The sequence below is a fragment of the Girardinichthys multiradiatus genome, chromosome 5 (genome assembly GCF_021462225.1).
Source record: "Girardinichthys multiradiatus isolate DD_20200921_A chromosome 5, DD_fGirMul_XY1, whole genome shotgun sequence".
Lineage (NCBI taxonomy): Eukaryota > Metazoa > Chordata > Actinopteri > Cyprinodontiformes > Goodeidae > Girardinichthys > Girardinichthys multiradiatus.
The window spans coordinates 5,058,448-5,074,252 of record NC_061798.1 but is presented as its reverse complement, the minus strand read 5'-3'; the positions used below and the strand labels follow the sequence as shown (position 1 = coordinate 5,074,252).

The 15,805-nt window shown below is 38.7% G+C and overlaps 1 protein-coding gene across 1 annotated transcript in view; it reads left to right on the top strand.

Moving 5' to 3' along the window:
- The window catches only part of lcor (ligand dependent nuclear receptor corepressor), a 122,937-nt gene that overhangs the window by 86,537 nt on the left and 20,595 nt on the right, over positions 1 to 15,805 (top strand). Inside the window, exon 4 of the mRNA XM_047364806.1 lies at positions 3,155 to 3,287. Within this exon, the coding sequence (XP_047220762.1) occupies positions 3,155 to 3,287 (133 nt within the window). The remainder of the gene's footprint in view (positions 1 to 3,154; positions 3,288 to 15,805) is intronic.

Sequence of the window (15,805 nt, the reverse complement as noted above, 5' to 3'; positions counted from 1 at the left end):
GTAACTAAAGATGTGGATTTAGGCTACCTTCACACTGCAGGTCTTGATGATTCAGGTTTTTTCTGAAACAGATTTTTTTGTGTCGCCGTTCACATGACTTTTAAAATGTTGTCTACATTTGACTAGTGTGAACTGTTTTCGGTTTCAAACCGACCCGCTTGTGCAAAATAAAAATAGCACTGATGTCAAACACTGCAAACTTTGGTCCAATGGTTTTAATTGCTTTTGTAAAGTGTTTGTCTAACATACACCATTTAATGTATCACAGGCACTGAGGAGGAAAATAAAAACATAGTGAAACTGAATTCTGACTGCCAGTTCATCACAGAGGTCTTTTTGGATGCGGAACCGATCCAAACTCCAACTTTGGTCAAATAGAGGTGTCAGTCCACATATTTATAAGCTCTAACACCTCATAGTCCCTCCACAGTGCAGTACCATTGCAGCTGTCGTCCATCTTGCTTACTGCTATTACTTCCTGCCGGCATTGAGTTGAGACCAATGTCTATGGAAAGTGACGTGAAAGTCATATCAAATCCGCCTTGGTCTTTTCCACTGGAGTCGCAATTTACAAAAATTAGATACACTTATGCATTCAGAACCACTTATGGAAGTGGGTCAAATCTGACTTGGGAAAAAATTAGATATGGGCCAGGTCTGAGCGTTCACACTTGTTCGAAAAAGTCTGACCTGGTCACTTGAGTCATAAAGAATTGGATTTAGGTCACATTTGCCTGCAGTGTGAACGGGCCCTAGTTTTAGAAGTGAGGTCACAAATAATTACAAACCAGCACAACCAAGAGCATTTTCATTAACTGAGCTAATACCAAATATCATAAACAATGCAGTGCAAAAGCATCTGTTTTCACATCAATTCCTCAAACAAGCGAATACTGAAATCTGAAAGTTTTAAAACTATATTCAATGTTCTGTAAAACGGTCAAAATGATTCTCATATGCAAATTTATTTCTAATGAGCATTTACATTTTTTTTTTTTAGATATTTTTTCAGCCTTTATTTTTAAATTTTTTTTGACAGTAGTCAGACAGGAAAGAGGGGTAGAGAGAGGGGGATACATTCAGCAAATGTCGGCCGCTTCGAGGACTGTAGCCTCCGTATATGGTCGCGCACTTAACCCCTACACCATCAGCGCCGCACCCAGAAAAGCATTTAATTTTGACATCAAATCCAGTCGCTTGTTTTTGACCTCCAATCTGCCAATACAGGGTTTAGCTAATTTTGATTTGTGTCAAAGCTTTATGATATAAGAAAATATAGGAACTGCAAAAAATGTGTTTTTGCTAACCATCCTAACCGGGGGGGGGGTTATAGACACAACATCAGGTCATCATTACTCGAGACTAAAACCTGGTTCCATGTAGGTAAAATATAGAGAAATGACAGAAGGATCAAGACGTGAAGTCTGTTTTTGATTATTTTAAAGATTTTTCTCATCGATCGTATTCATGCGTCTAGCTCAGTATACTTACATTCACTTCCATCTATGAAGTTGAGAATTGTAAAGAAGGAGAAAGAAACTGAGTATAATTTTGGCATGCAACTAAATAAGTTTGGCTTGCAACTAAAGTTGCCAGAGAGGGATGATTTTATTTAAAGGAACAACAAAGCTGGACCATATTGCATCCCACAATGGCTGTAGAAGTATTTAAAATTTACATGCTGATTTATCTAGTGAAGATTGGTTTACTTTATTTGGTCAAATCTGAATATTTGCTTTGACCAATTTAATTATAACTAAATTATGTTTGAGATATTTTTTTGCCAGTACTGCTATCTGCCAGTGTGGCTGCAGAAGAAGGAAGCAGAGTTTTCTGTTTTCTCATGTAGACTGCTATGTGTTATCAGGTACAAAAATGCACTAGTACATTTTTAGTTTATTTGTTTTATTGATTTGTAAAGTGCTTTAAAACATCCAAATAAGGAGACAATATCAATAAAACCATAAAAACACTCAAAAAGATCACAGAAAACAAAACAATTGTAACAAAAAGGAATGTGCTAAGAGACATTAAAAGCCTTTCTGATCAAATACATCTACAATTTGCTTTTAAAAAGTCCTGGTTCAATGGTGCCACAAAGATCCAAAGGAAACAGATTTCAGGTGGGTCCCAACACTGTTCCCCTGATGAACAGTCAGAGTTCCAGAACAACACCATGCATACTTGGACCGATCTCACATTATATTCTATTATAAAGTCAAATTATATTTAAAAACATATTCTCAATTATTAACAGCAAAGTGCACCTGAATGAAATTCCTTGCTTGTCTGTACAAACTTGGCAGTAGAGCTGATTATGATTCTGTAAAGGCCCAGTCCCCACAGTATTTGAGCTTAGTCTTTGGGACATCCATTAAAAGATGACTGGATGACCTCAAGGACCTGCTACGCATACACACACTTAAAGGTTCAGATAGATAAGAAGGTGTGAGGCGGTTAAGAGATTTAAAAATGAACAGTGAAAGTTTAAAATCAATTCTAAAACATACAGGAAGCCAGTAAAAAAATATATAAAACACGGATAATGTGCGCATGTTGGGAGGTGTTAGTTAAAACTCTTGCGGCTGCTTTCTGGACAAGCTGAAGGCGATTTAGGCTTCACTGTGAGACACCGACATAGAGAGCATTACAATAGTCCAGTCTGGAGCTAATAAAAGCATAAATGGCCTTCTCTACATCAGCGGAATAAAAGGCTTAACTTTGGCAAAAGGCACGGCTCAAAAAGCTTGTCCTGACCACTAAGTCAAGTTGATTTTTGAAAATAAAATCAAATACTATAGAGCATTGTCTCTATTCTTGGCCCTCTTTTATTTTATAATTGCTCCTGGTTAATAATTAATAACTACATTTGTAAGCTGCTTTGACCTTCTGACCATAATATTCAGTGTGGAAAAACAGCATGAACAAAATTGTGATCCCATGTGACACTTTATATAGTGATATGTACTCAGTGTACACAAAAAAAAGAGCTGTGTGCTTGGGCGTCTGATTATGTCGTAAAACAGGGGAGCAAATCTGGAAAAATGTGGAGATTTGGTTTATAAGACCCAGCACCACATTTCTTTGATTTTGTTTCACAAGGTGGGTTATTGGAATACTCACTCTATAGATGTGTGTGTTTGTGTGTATTTAGGAGCACAACGTGGAAAACAGTGGAGGCGGCCACGTGCTGTCTGATTGTGAAGACTTCAAACAGGGGCAGTCTCGGATCAGCCGGCTGGAGAGACAGGCCCGAGACTTCCTCAATGCTGTGTTCCACAGAAAAGGTGAGACATACCCACTCCACATCATTCCCTTTAACCATGGGCGGTTCTAGACAGGCGCCAACTGGGGCCGGGGCCCCTCTAGGACTTGTCCTGGCCTCTGCTATGGCTCCTGTACTAAAGACATAGTACTAAATCAATTTCTTACGATATGCACCGATATGCAACAGTACCAGATTGGTACCTTGGTCCAATTTTATTTTTTGCCATTACAGTTTTATTTTGACAATAAATTAAAATGTAATGGTTGCATTTCAAGCTTCAGCCATGTTGAGATAGGATCAGGGGTCTGCAACCTGCAGCTCCACAGCCACTGTATTGCCCTGTTGCATTTGTTTCATTCTTTTGTTTGTGACCCCATGAAAAAACCCTGCCCCTCCTGGTGAATTTGGTCTAGAATCGCCACTCCTACCACAGCACATCCATTCATGGAAATATTGAAGATGGTAAACTTTTCACAAGGTCTCACCCAAAATTTCAATTAACTTCTAAGGGAAGATGAACTACATAAATACTCAAGACTTAGACTGAATACATTTCCATCCAGAATGCCAAATGAAGAATAAACTATAAAAGTTGTGCCAAGATTTGAAAAAGCTGTCTGAATGAAACAAATCATGAACATTTTCTTTGCTTTTTGATGACAAATCCTAAAACCTTTTACAATGCTTTAAAATATTATCAAACCACTATGTGAACATAGAAGAACTTTATGTTCCTATCAGTTTACTCTGAACTGTTGTTTAGACCCTTTTTTTCACAATCGTTGACAGCCTGGTTCTGTAATGAAAAATGATCAACCCACCCAGCGGTGGTACAGGGATCAAGTCCCAGGCCGTTGACCTTTGCTACATGTCTTCTCCTCTCTCTCTCCACCCCATTTTCAGTCAGTCAACTTACAAAATAGTGCCACAAAATACCAAAAAAAAACATGTTCATCATTGGCAAAAAGTATGCCAAAATTAATCGGTCATGAAAGGAGCAGGTAAAACCAGATTCATTGAATACATTTACTAAACAAATGTCTACTAAATTAAAAATAACTATAGTTAATATTTTCTTTGTATAAAAGCTAATAATATTTCAGATTTTATGTGATGGCTTAAATTGAATATAGTTCTAAAGAATATGAAGTTGTATCATAAAAAGTAACAAATAATTCATCAAGCAAAAAGTCCAAAATTCTTACAGAACATGTGTAGTTGGCATATCTGTCTCAACGCTGCAGTTAGAACAGAACTAATAAATATTTCCTTATGTGCTGCCCTCGTGCCAACAGGCGCCAGTGTACATGTTTATCAAACAACGTTTTATGTGTTCCAGATAGTCTGTTTCTCTGTTTAAATATAGCGCCTCCACAGGTAGTTCTGCCTGTGTGGTTGAAGCCATATTGATTAGGACTTTAATTGGACCAATATCTGTTCCGCCGTGCACCTTAGCCTCAGGGCAGAACTTATGTTCTTAGTTTAAATGGGATGAAAACCTTGATGATGTTTATGAAGAATGGTAGCATTAATGTTAGCACAGGTTGTCTTTACAAGAGATAACACAGGCTGTGTAACTTAACATATGTCTGATATCGGAAATTATAAAACCTCACAGGAAAGATAAAAATCACTGAATGTTTAAGCTCCTTCATTGACATTCTTTTTATTTCCAGGTCACCTTGTCAGTAGAGACATATTTTCAACACGGAAGCATCTACTTATGACCTCCTGGTAAAATCTGTAGCTTTCCCTTTTTTACAACAACTCCCATCAATTGGGGCGAGCCCAACTTTGCAGGATGGCAGTGGGTTCCTTATTTCAAACATCTCTGCCAAAGGAAAAAAACACATATTTATCTAGTTTCGGCCTGACATTTTGGCTCCTCTGGCAGCTTTTCTTTGTTTTTATAGCAACACACACAACGGTTTTATCATATAGGAAGGCAGGGGAATACAGCAGAGATTATTTGACTCATCAGAAAACTGCCTTTCTATTGAATTTGAGGATTGTTGTACTTTCAGGACCTTCCAATGATCAATGATTTTCAATGATTTTCCCCTAAAAGTAGGAGAGGATAGTAAACACAAATCACAATGTGTAGTTAGGTTCACCCTGCAGCATGAAGCTTTCTATGCTTGTTAGGGACAACACTTCGTTCTACTTGATGTTCCACGACTTTATGTTAACAGCATGTTTTCTACTTTGAAAGACTTGTAGCAACTAAAATCAACCAATCAGGGGCGCGGTGCTGGTGGTGTAGGAGTTAGCGCACAACCACATATAGAGGCTATAGTCCTCGAAGCAGCCGTCCCGGACCCGGCGACCTTTGCCGAATGTCTCCCCCTCTCTTTGCCCCTCCTTCCTGTCTGCCTACTATGAAAAATAAAGGCCTCTAGTGCCTTTATTTCTGAAAAGATTTCTAAACAAATTCAAAAAAAAAAAAAAAAATCAATCAGATCAGATCAATCAATCAATCAGATATGATAAAAACTATACTTAGCCTGATTGAATAAAATATCTGAAGGTTTCAGAACACTCAATTATTAATATATTAAGCAGAAAAAGACAGATGAATCTGGAGCAGTAAGAAGTGGTTTATTTTGCAAACATCAAACACAAATACAGGTCCTTCAAGGTCTGGAATCGGCCCTTCTCCACAATCTTCCTCAGGGTCCGGTCACCTCTTCTCGTTGTGCAGCGTTTTCTGCCACACTTTTTCCTTCCCACAGACTTCCCACTGAGGTGCCTTGATACAGCACTCTGGGAACAGCCTATTCGTACAGAAATTTCTTTCTGTGTCTTACCCTCTTGCTTGAGGGTGTCAATAGTGGCCTTCTGGACAGCAATCAGGTCGGCAGTCTTACCCATGATTGGGGTTTTGAGTGATGAACCAGGCTGGGAGTCTTAAAGACCTCAGGAATCTTTTGCAGGTGTTTAGAGTTAACTCGTTGATTCAGATGATTAGGTTCATAGCTCATTTAGAGACCCTTTTAATGATATGCTAATTTTGTGAGATAGGAATTTTGGGCTTTCATGAGCTGTATGCCAAAATCATCTGTATTAAGACAATAAAAGACCTGAAATATTTCAGTTAGTGTGCAGTGAATCTAAAATATATGAATGTTAAATTTATCACAATATGCTAATATTTTGAGAAGGACCTGTACTTATATAGTTAGAACAGTAAATCAATTACATTATTTTTTTCAATTCAGTTTATTTATATAGTGCCAATTCACAACACATGTCGTCTCAAGGCATTTCACAAAGTCAGGTTCATACATTCCAATTAATCCTAACCATTGAACAGGAACAGTGCAGTCAGATTCAGTTATTCTTTCAAATTGGATAAAAAGTTTTTCTATCTAAGGAAACCCAGCAGATTGCATCCAGTCAATGACTTGCAGCATTCGCTCCTCCTGGATGAGCATGTAGAGACAGTGGACAGTCACTGGTGTTGACTTTGCAGCAATCCCTCATACTGAGCATGCATGTAGCGACAGTGGAGAGGAAAAACTCCCTTTTAACAGGAAGAAACCTCCAGCAGAACCAGGCTCAGTGTGAGCGGCCATTTGCCACGACCGACTGGGGGTTTGAGAGAACAGAGCAGAGACACAAAGACAACAAAGAAGCACTGATCCAGGAGTACTTTCTATGGGAAGGAAAAGTAAATGTTAGTGGATGTAGCTCCTTTAGTCGTTTCATCTAGAAAGAAAGAACAGATAAACTTTGAGCCAGTTTTCAAGGATAGAGTCTGAAAGAGAGCACATATAATTAGTTACAGTAAAAGCTCAGTCAATTGCCATGTCTAGGAGAGAGAAAGGGTTAAACACTGAAAGACAGGGCTAAGTGGATCATCTGTAGAGGGTGAGCATTAAGTTGTTGCCAGCAGAAGCTTGGACAATGCCCCTCTCCAGAAAGGTGTCACAGATAGACACAGAGTCAGGCCAGGTGTAGCTCCTAGGAAGAGAAAAGAGAGAGAACATAAAGTTAAAAGCTGAAATAACAGCAAATAATGCAAAATTGGAGAGTAGTGTGAGAATGTAGCGAAGAGGGTGAAAGTGGTCATTATGTCCTCCAGCAGCCTAAGCCTATAGCAGCATAACTACAGAGATAGCTCAGGATAACCTAAGCCACTCTAACTATAAGCTTTATTAAAAAGGAAAGTTTTAAGCCTAGCCTTAAAAGTAGACAGGGTGTCTGCCTCACGGACTAAAACTTGGAGCTGGTTCCACAGGAGAGGAGCCTGATAACTAAAGGATCTGCCTTCCATTCTACTTCTAGAGACTCTAGGAACCACCAGTAAACCTGCAGTCTGAGAACGAAGTGCTCTGTTAGGAACGTATGGAACAATCAGATCTCTGATGTATGATGGAGCTAAATCATTAAGGGCTTTATATGTGAGGAGGAGAATTTTAAATTCTATTCTGGATTTAACAGGGAGCCAATGAAGGGAAGCTAAAATAGGAGAAATTTGATCTCTCTTTTTAATTTTCATCAGAACTATTGCTAAAGCATTTTGAATCAGCTGAAAGCTTTTAACTGCATTTTGTGGACATCCTGTTAGTAAAGAATTACAATAGTCCAGCCTTGAAGTAACAAATGCATGGACTCGTTTTTCAGCGTCACTCCTGGATAGGATATTTCTAATTCTGGCAATGTTTCAGAGGTGAAAGAAGAAAATCCTTTAAACCTGTTTAATATGGGATTTAAATGACATGTCCTGGTCAAAAATAACACCAAGGTTTTTTACTTTATTACAGGAGGTCAATTTAATGCCATCCAGGTTAAGTGACTGACTAAGCAGTTTTTTTTTTAAAGACTCCTGTCCAAAGACAACAACTTGTCTGAATTTAGAAGCAGAACATTTAAAGTCATTCAAGTTTTTATGTCTTCAAAACATGCTTGTAGTCTGTCCAACTGGTTGGGCTCATCAGGATTCATGGACAAGTAAAGCTGAGTATCATCAGCGTAACAGTGACAATTTATCCTAGCCGCCTGATAATTTGACCTATTGGAAGTATATAAATAGTAAAGAAAATTGGTCCAAGTACTGAACCCTGTGGTACTCCACAATTAACTCTGGAGTTTAAAGATGATTCATCATTTACATGAACAAACTGGAATCTGTCAGACAAATAAGATTTAAACCAGCCTAGCGCTGTTCCCCTGATCCCTACAACATATTCCAGCCTTTTTAAGAGAATATTATGATCGACTGTATCAAATGCAGCACTGAGATCTAACAGAACAAGTACAGACACAAGTCCATTATCTGAGGCCAGAAGAATATCATTAGTGACTTTTAGCAGAGCTGTTTCAGTGCTATGATGAGCTCTGAAGCCTGACTGGAACTCTTGGAACAGGTCATTGCTGTGTAAATGCTCACATATTTGATTAGCAACTATTTTCTCAAGAATTTTAGATAAGAATGGAAGATTGGATATAGGTCTGTAATTTTTCAAGTCATCTCTATCAAGCGAAGGTTTCTTAAGTAAAGGTTTAATTACAGCTACCTTAAAAGCCAGTGGTACATATCCATTTACTAAGGATAGATTAATCATACCTAAAATGGGGTTGGTAATCAGAGGGAACACTTCCTTAAATAATTTGGTTGTAATTTAGTCTAACATACAAGTTGAAGGTTTAGATGAAGCTAATATTTCTGATAACTCGGGAAGCTCCATGGGATCAAAACAGTCCAAACACAGATCAGGTTCTGCAGTTATTTCCAATGTTGTCTCACTTGCTGAAGATGAAGTAATCATCTTCGGGAGTATGTCAAAGATTTTATTTTTAATAGAATCAATTTTATTTAAGAAGAATCCCATAAAGTCATGACTGCTAAGAGCTAAGGAAATGGATGGCTCAACAGAGCTATGACTCTGTGTAAATTTAGCAACTCTACTAAAGAGAAACCTAGGATTGTTCTTGTTCTCTTCTCTTAATGATGAGAAATAAGCTGTTCTGGCTTGGCGAAATGTCTTTTTGTACAACATTAGGCTATTTTTCCAGATTAAGTAGGAATCCTCTAGGTGTGTGGAGCGCCATTTTCTCTCCAATTTTTTCTTGTGCTTTAAAGTACGCAGATCTAAATTAAACCAAGGAGCCTACCTCCTGTGAATAATTACCTTCTTTTTCAAGGGGGCTGCATTGTCTAATGCACCTCGCAATAATGAAGTAACACTCTGAACAAGAGAATCAATTTGTGAAGGGGCAGAAACAAAATTATTGCCCTCCACTGTGCTTTTCTGTGATAATGAGGAAATTAAAAGTGGACCAGATTCTTTAAAGGTTGTTACAGCACTGTCTGATAATGATCTACTATAATGAAATTTTCTTTCTGGTGTGAAGTACTCGCTTAAATTAAACTCAAACGTTATTAAGAAATGGTCAGACAGGATAGGGTTATGAGAAAATATTGTTAGGTCTTCACACTCAATGCCATATGTCAGCACAAGGTCCAGAGAATGAAGACAAAGGTGGGTAGGTTTGTTAATGTTTTGTGCAAAGCTAATTGAGTCTAAGATATCATTAAAGGCTATATTTAAGCTATCACTTTCAGTGTCAACATGAATGTAAAAATCCCCCACTATAATGACCTTATCTGTATTTAACACTAAATCAGATAAAAGGTCTGAAAACTGATCTAAAAATTGAGAGTAAGGGCATGGTGGACAGTACAAAACATCAAACAGAAGTGGTTTTACTGCTTTGCAATTTGGATGAGGAAAACAAAGATTAAATATTCAAAAGAGTTGTAGCTATTGATTGGTCTGGGACTATTTCGAGGAATGTGAAAATTTAAATAATTAGTAGGAGTTGACTCATTTATAGTAACATAATCCTCTTGTAATATAGGTGGGCCATGCAAAGACCTCCCCAACATGTGCATGTCAGATATAATAGCATTTTCTGCTTCAAACTGACTCCTATACAGCAGTTCGATAAAAGTTCAGTCAGTTTCATGTTGCAGCGATTAAATGTGATTATACAATTTAGTGATTGTTTCCTGTATGTTTTAGGCAACAATGCTTCTGATAGTTACATCACTAATACTGTGACATTTCTTCCGCTGCTATCTAGTGACTTCAGTTAAGATTTTGATTATTAATTACATCATCAGAGGTAAGGTTTGATGGGTTTAAAATGTTAAGCTAGAAAAGATCAAATATGATCCAGATTCCTTAAAACAGGGTTTAATAGCACCTTTATATTAGCATCAATAGGCGATTTTGAATCAGGTAGCAAATTTTACTGTTATCTTGGTAAGGTAAGGTAAGTTTATTTATATAGCGCTTTTCAGTAACGAGCCACCCAAAGCGCTGTACATACAATTACAATACAATCACAAAGCAAATAAACACAGATACAGACACAGGAAAGCAAATCAAATGATAAAATAAAACAACAGAGGTAATTTAAAAAATAAAATAAAGAGAATAGAATGATGGACAAGAAAATGAAAGAAAAATTGGACTGAAAACGCTACTAATCATGCCTAGATGGCACAGTCAAAGGCCACTCTAAACAAATACGTTTTTAATCTTGATTTAAAGCAACTTAGGGTTTCTGGCAGTTTATTCCAGATTAGTGGAGCATAAGAACTAAAAGGTGCTTCTCCATGTTTGGTTCTGGTTTTGGATACACAGATTAGATTTGAGCGAGATGACCCGAGAGGTCTGGCTGGTTGATCCACTGACAACAAGTCTGTGAAGTATTTTGGTGCTAAGCCATTCAGTGATTTATAGACTAACAGAAGTATTTTAAACTCTATTCTCTGAGCTACAGGGAGCCAGTGTAAGGACTTCAGAACTGGGGTGATGTGCTCCACTTTCTTAGTTCTAGTGAGGACGCGGGCAGCAGCATTCTGGATCAACTGCAGCTGTCTGATTGACTTTTTAGGCAGACCTGTGAAGACACCGTTGCAGTAATCAATTCTACTAAAGATGAACGCATGAATTAGTTTTTCAAGGTCCTTCTGAGACATTAGTCCTTTAATCCTGGAGATGTTCTTTAGGTGATAGAAGGCCGACCTAGTTACTACCTTTATGTGCCTCTGAAGGTTCAGGTCTGAGTTCATCACTACACCCAGGTTTCGAGCCTGACTGGTGGTTTCTAGCTGTATTAACTGAAGCTGTGTGCTAACTTTTAAATGCTCTTCCTTTGGTCCAAAGATTATTACTTCAGTTTTGTTATGATTCAGCTGAAGAAAATTTAGGCCCATCCATGCATTGATTTCTGCTAAGCATTTACCCAGCGCTTGAATGGGTTCATGGTCACCTGGTGACATCGTAACGTATAGCTGTGTGTCGGCTGCATAGTTATGATAACTTACGTTGTTATTTATTAAAATCTGTGTTAGGGGAACATGTAGATATTGAATAAGAGGGGCCCTAAGATGGACCCTTGGGGAATGCCACATGTGATTTTTGTGCTCCCTGATGTAAAGTTACCTACTGACACAAAAAAGTCCCTGTCCTTCAAGTAGGATTTAAACCAGTTGAGTGCTGTACCAGAAAGGTTGACCCAGTTTTCCAGGCGTGTGGTGTTCAAAAATTGGAAAAACTTCAATTTAATACTGTCAAAAATAGTTAACAAAAGATCAACTTCAATATAAAAATAACTCAGATAATAAATGACATGAGTTTGGGCGCAACTCAGTTGAGGTCAACTGAACAGCAACAAAATTCAAACAAAACTGACCTCCAGACCAAAAAACAAAGACTACTTAAATAGGGGTGGAATAACCTAGACTCAAATGGGGAAGGCACAACATAAGAACAAATGAGAAAAATACATACAAACTAATTAACAAACATAAATGACACAAATTAATCTTTAACTTAACACAAATAAGTGAATACTAAAGTGACAAAATAATTAACAACTTTAACAAGTTAAGAAGTTAAGTCCCCCCCTCAGTCATTTGGAATAATGGTATGTTCCTGGCTTCCACCTCCAGCTGGTCTGCATTTGCAGAACCTCAAAGAAAAAAAAACAAGTATAAGTAAACCATTCAGACAAATCTTAACTAAAGTGTGCACCCATTAGAAAATATCTGTCTAAATAAAATAACTTAAACTTATGTATAGTGTCATCTGAAACTAATAAATGTAAAACAATGAAACAATACTAACACTTTGTGGTGGTGGTAGAAGCATCCACCACAAGGCGCTCTAATATAATGGAGTGATCAACAGTGTCGAATGCTGCACTAAGGTCCAATAATCCCAGCACTGTGGTTCTTCCACAGTCTGCATTTATACGGATGTCATTGAACACCTTGACAAGAGCAGTCTCTACTGTGGTGAGCACGGAAGCCTGACTGGAAGACATCGAAGCTGTTGGTCGTTGTTAGGAAGTTGTTTAACTGCTGAAACACAGCTTTTTCAATTATCTTACTGATGAAGGGGAGGTTTGATATAGACCTGTAGTGCTGCAGTAGCAGCTTGTCCAAGTTGCTCTTTTTCAATAGAGGTTTGATAATTGCTGTTTTTAGGGCCTGGGGGAAAACACCTGACAAAATGCACGTGTTTATTTGTGTTAAATCAGATGTTATTAGAGGCAAAGCTTTCTTAAGGAAAGCTGTGGGTAAAACATCGAGACAGCAGGAAGAAGAGCTTAGTTGCTGTACGATTTCTTCTAAGATTTTACAGTTTATTTGGCGAAATTGGGAAATTTTGTCAAAATTAGTTCTAGTTGGAGACAGCTTTGGTACTGGAGTTGATGCGGATGTGCTGACTGCCTCTCTGATCTTTTGTGTTTTTTCAGTAAAGAATTTAGCAAATTCATTGCAGGCCCTGGTACAGTGGAGTTCAGATGCTACAGTTACAGGAGGGTTTGTTAACCTGTCGACCGTGGCAAATAATGCACGAGCATTGTTAATGTTTTTGCTGATGATCTCATAAAAGAAAGATTCTCTTGCATTTTTCAGTTGTAGGTTATATCTGTATAGTCTCTTTATAGATAATATAGTGAACCTGGAGTCCAGTCTTTCGCCACCTGCGTTCAGCTTTTTGACACTCCTTTTTTTCCACTTCTGACTGGTGGAGCACTTCTCCATGGAGACATTTTCTTCCCAGAAATGACTTTCACTTTAATTGGAGCAATTGAATCAATGATGTCTGAGATTTTAGAATGAAAGTTATCTACCAGCTCATCTACAGTGTTACAGGGCAAAGTGGAGGTAGAAGAGTAAATCTGGTTAAAGGTTTCAGCAGCACCGTCCTTAAAGATGCGTTTTCTTATCATGTCTCTTTGACAAACTGAGTCATTGCAGATGATGCTTTCAAAAATAACAGAAAAGTGGTCAGATAGAGCAACATCAGTTACAGACACCTTGGAAATGTGATGATCAAGTCCAAAATATGTCCCTGTTTGTGCGTTTGCTGTTTAACATGTTGAGTCAAACCAAAATTTCTGAGAGTGTCACATAGATCTATTGTACTTCTGTCTTCAGGATTGTTCATGTGAATGTTGAAGTCTCCCACAATAATTAAACAGTCATAATCAACACATATCACAGATAAAAGCTCATTAAAATCACTGATAAAGTTTGTTTTGGACTTAGGGGGCCTGTAAATATTCAAGAACATTGTTCGGACCAGGCTCTTTACCTGGAGAGCCAAATATTCAAAAGAGTCAAATTTGCCCAGAAATACTTTTTTACACTCTAATAAATCTTTAAACAAAGTGGCCACCCCTCCACCTTTTCTTTGCTGTCTGCTCTCACAAAGAAAATTGTAGTTCAGAGGCGTCGACTCTATCAGAATGGGAGCTTCATTAAATTCATGTAACCATGTTTCTGTTAAAAACATAACATCAAGATCGTGGTCAGTATTGAAGTCATTGATTAAAAATTATTTTCCTGACAGAGATCTAATGTTCAGTAAAGCCAGTTTATATGACTTAGTTGTTGATATTAACTCTGTGTCTGGTTGTACCTGACAGTTTATGGCTTTCGTTGATTGTTTATTACTGTTTCTTATCCTTTTGGCTTTGTACTTTCTGTCACGTATTAGCACAGAGATTTTACAACTATCTCCTATTAGGGGCCCAAGTTTTTCCTGGACATGCTCATTTCTGATAGAGTTACCACTGGGGCCCAGACTGTATCACAGAGAAGTGATTTGAAGGTCCTGATTAGGAGGAGATAGATCAGGAGGTGGTGGAGGCCTGCGGCATTTGGAAGATGTTGGTTTAGTAGCAGGGCCTCGGCCACGGGGGGTGTTGAATGGAGAAGATGTCAGAGCCATTTGGGTCCCGATTTTAGGAGTTCCTGTCATGTTATCAGAATCCAGTAAAGTAAAAAGCGGGCTCAGTGGGGAGATGGGAGAGTTCTGTGCGGTCTGGGTAGGGGTCTGGGGTGAGGGGTGAGGGGGGTTTACTGGGGGTGTCGGTCTGGGTCTGGGTTTGGGGGGATGGGGGTATAATGGGGGGGTCCACTTCTCCTGTGGATTTCGATGGGGAGACCTTTTGTGATGACCTCTCTTTCTCAGCCAACTGCCCGGTTGTCTCTGCTGGAGCTGTTGGTGGCAGCGCTATCATTGTTGTTGATACTCCATGTTCTCTGCTGAAGGTCGAAGCTGCTGGCGGATTATTTACTGAATAGAAGAGATTAGATGTGGGACGTCTGGCTCCCGGCTTGTTCAAACAGAAACCATCTTGCTTGAAGAGTTGTCTTTTTTCCCAAAAAAACATTAAAGTTGTCGATGAAGTTCACAGGTGTGGTGGCACATGTTTTTTTCAACCACTTATTAATCATCAGAAGTCTGGAAAAAATCTCATCTCCACAGAAAATGGGTGCAAAGGGTCCGCTGAGAAACACCTTGATATTGAGACCTCCAACAATATTCAGAAGACGAGTGAAATCCTCCTTCAGTTCTTCTGATTTTTTCTTAGCCACGTCATCCATGGCTCCACAGTGTATAATAAGGTTTTCTAGAGACGGGCGCTTTTCTGTGATTGCGAGAATATTCTCTGAGATATCAGACACCACGTTACTGGTACCAATCACAACTTCTGTGTTTTTCTTGTTGCAGAGGTTTTTAATCGCATCCACAGCTGTGTTGCCCACTATTAGGGTTCTTGGTCCGGTGGGGTGCGTTTTCTCTGGCAATTTAGGTGAAGACTGTTTAGAATTTAGGTTGTTCTCAAACCTTTTATTGTTCTCAGAAGATGGATCATTTTCCTGGTTTTCATTCTGTAGTGGAGCAAATCTGTTTTGGAGGGGAATTCCATTATTTCCAGCTGGCTCACTCCTATCAGTTGCTGTGACAGCAGCTCGCTGTCGAAGTCTCCTTTTCCCAGGGGAAACGGGGGCATTTCTCTGTAATTTTGACCATTCTAATTTATTTAATTGCTGAGATCTTCCAGTGAGTCGTCCACCTTGATTTTTTGGGCATGCCCCTAAAACATGCCAGGGGGGTCTGCCGGTAGGTTTATTCTCAGTGTTCTGATTGCCGACTGAGTTGTTGAGCTGGCTGTCACTGTTTGGGATCACAGGCAGAGTTGAATCATCGTTGTACCCCA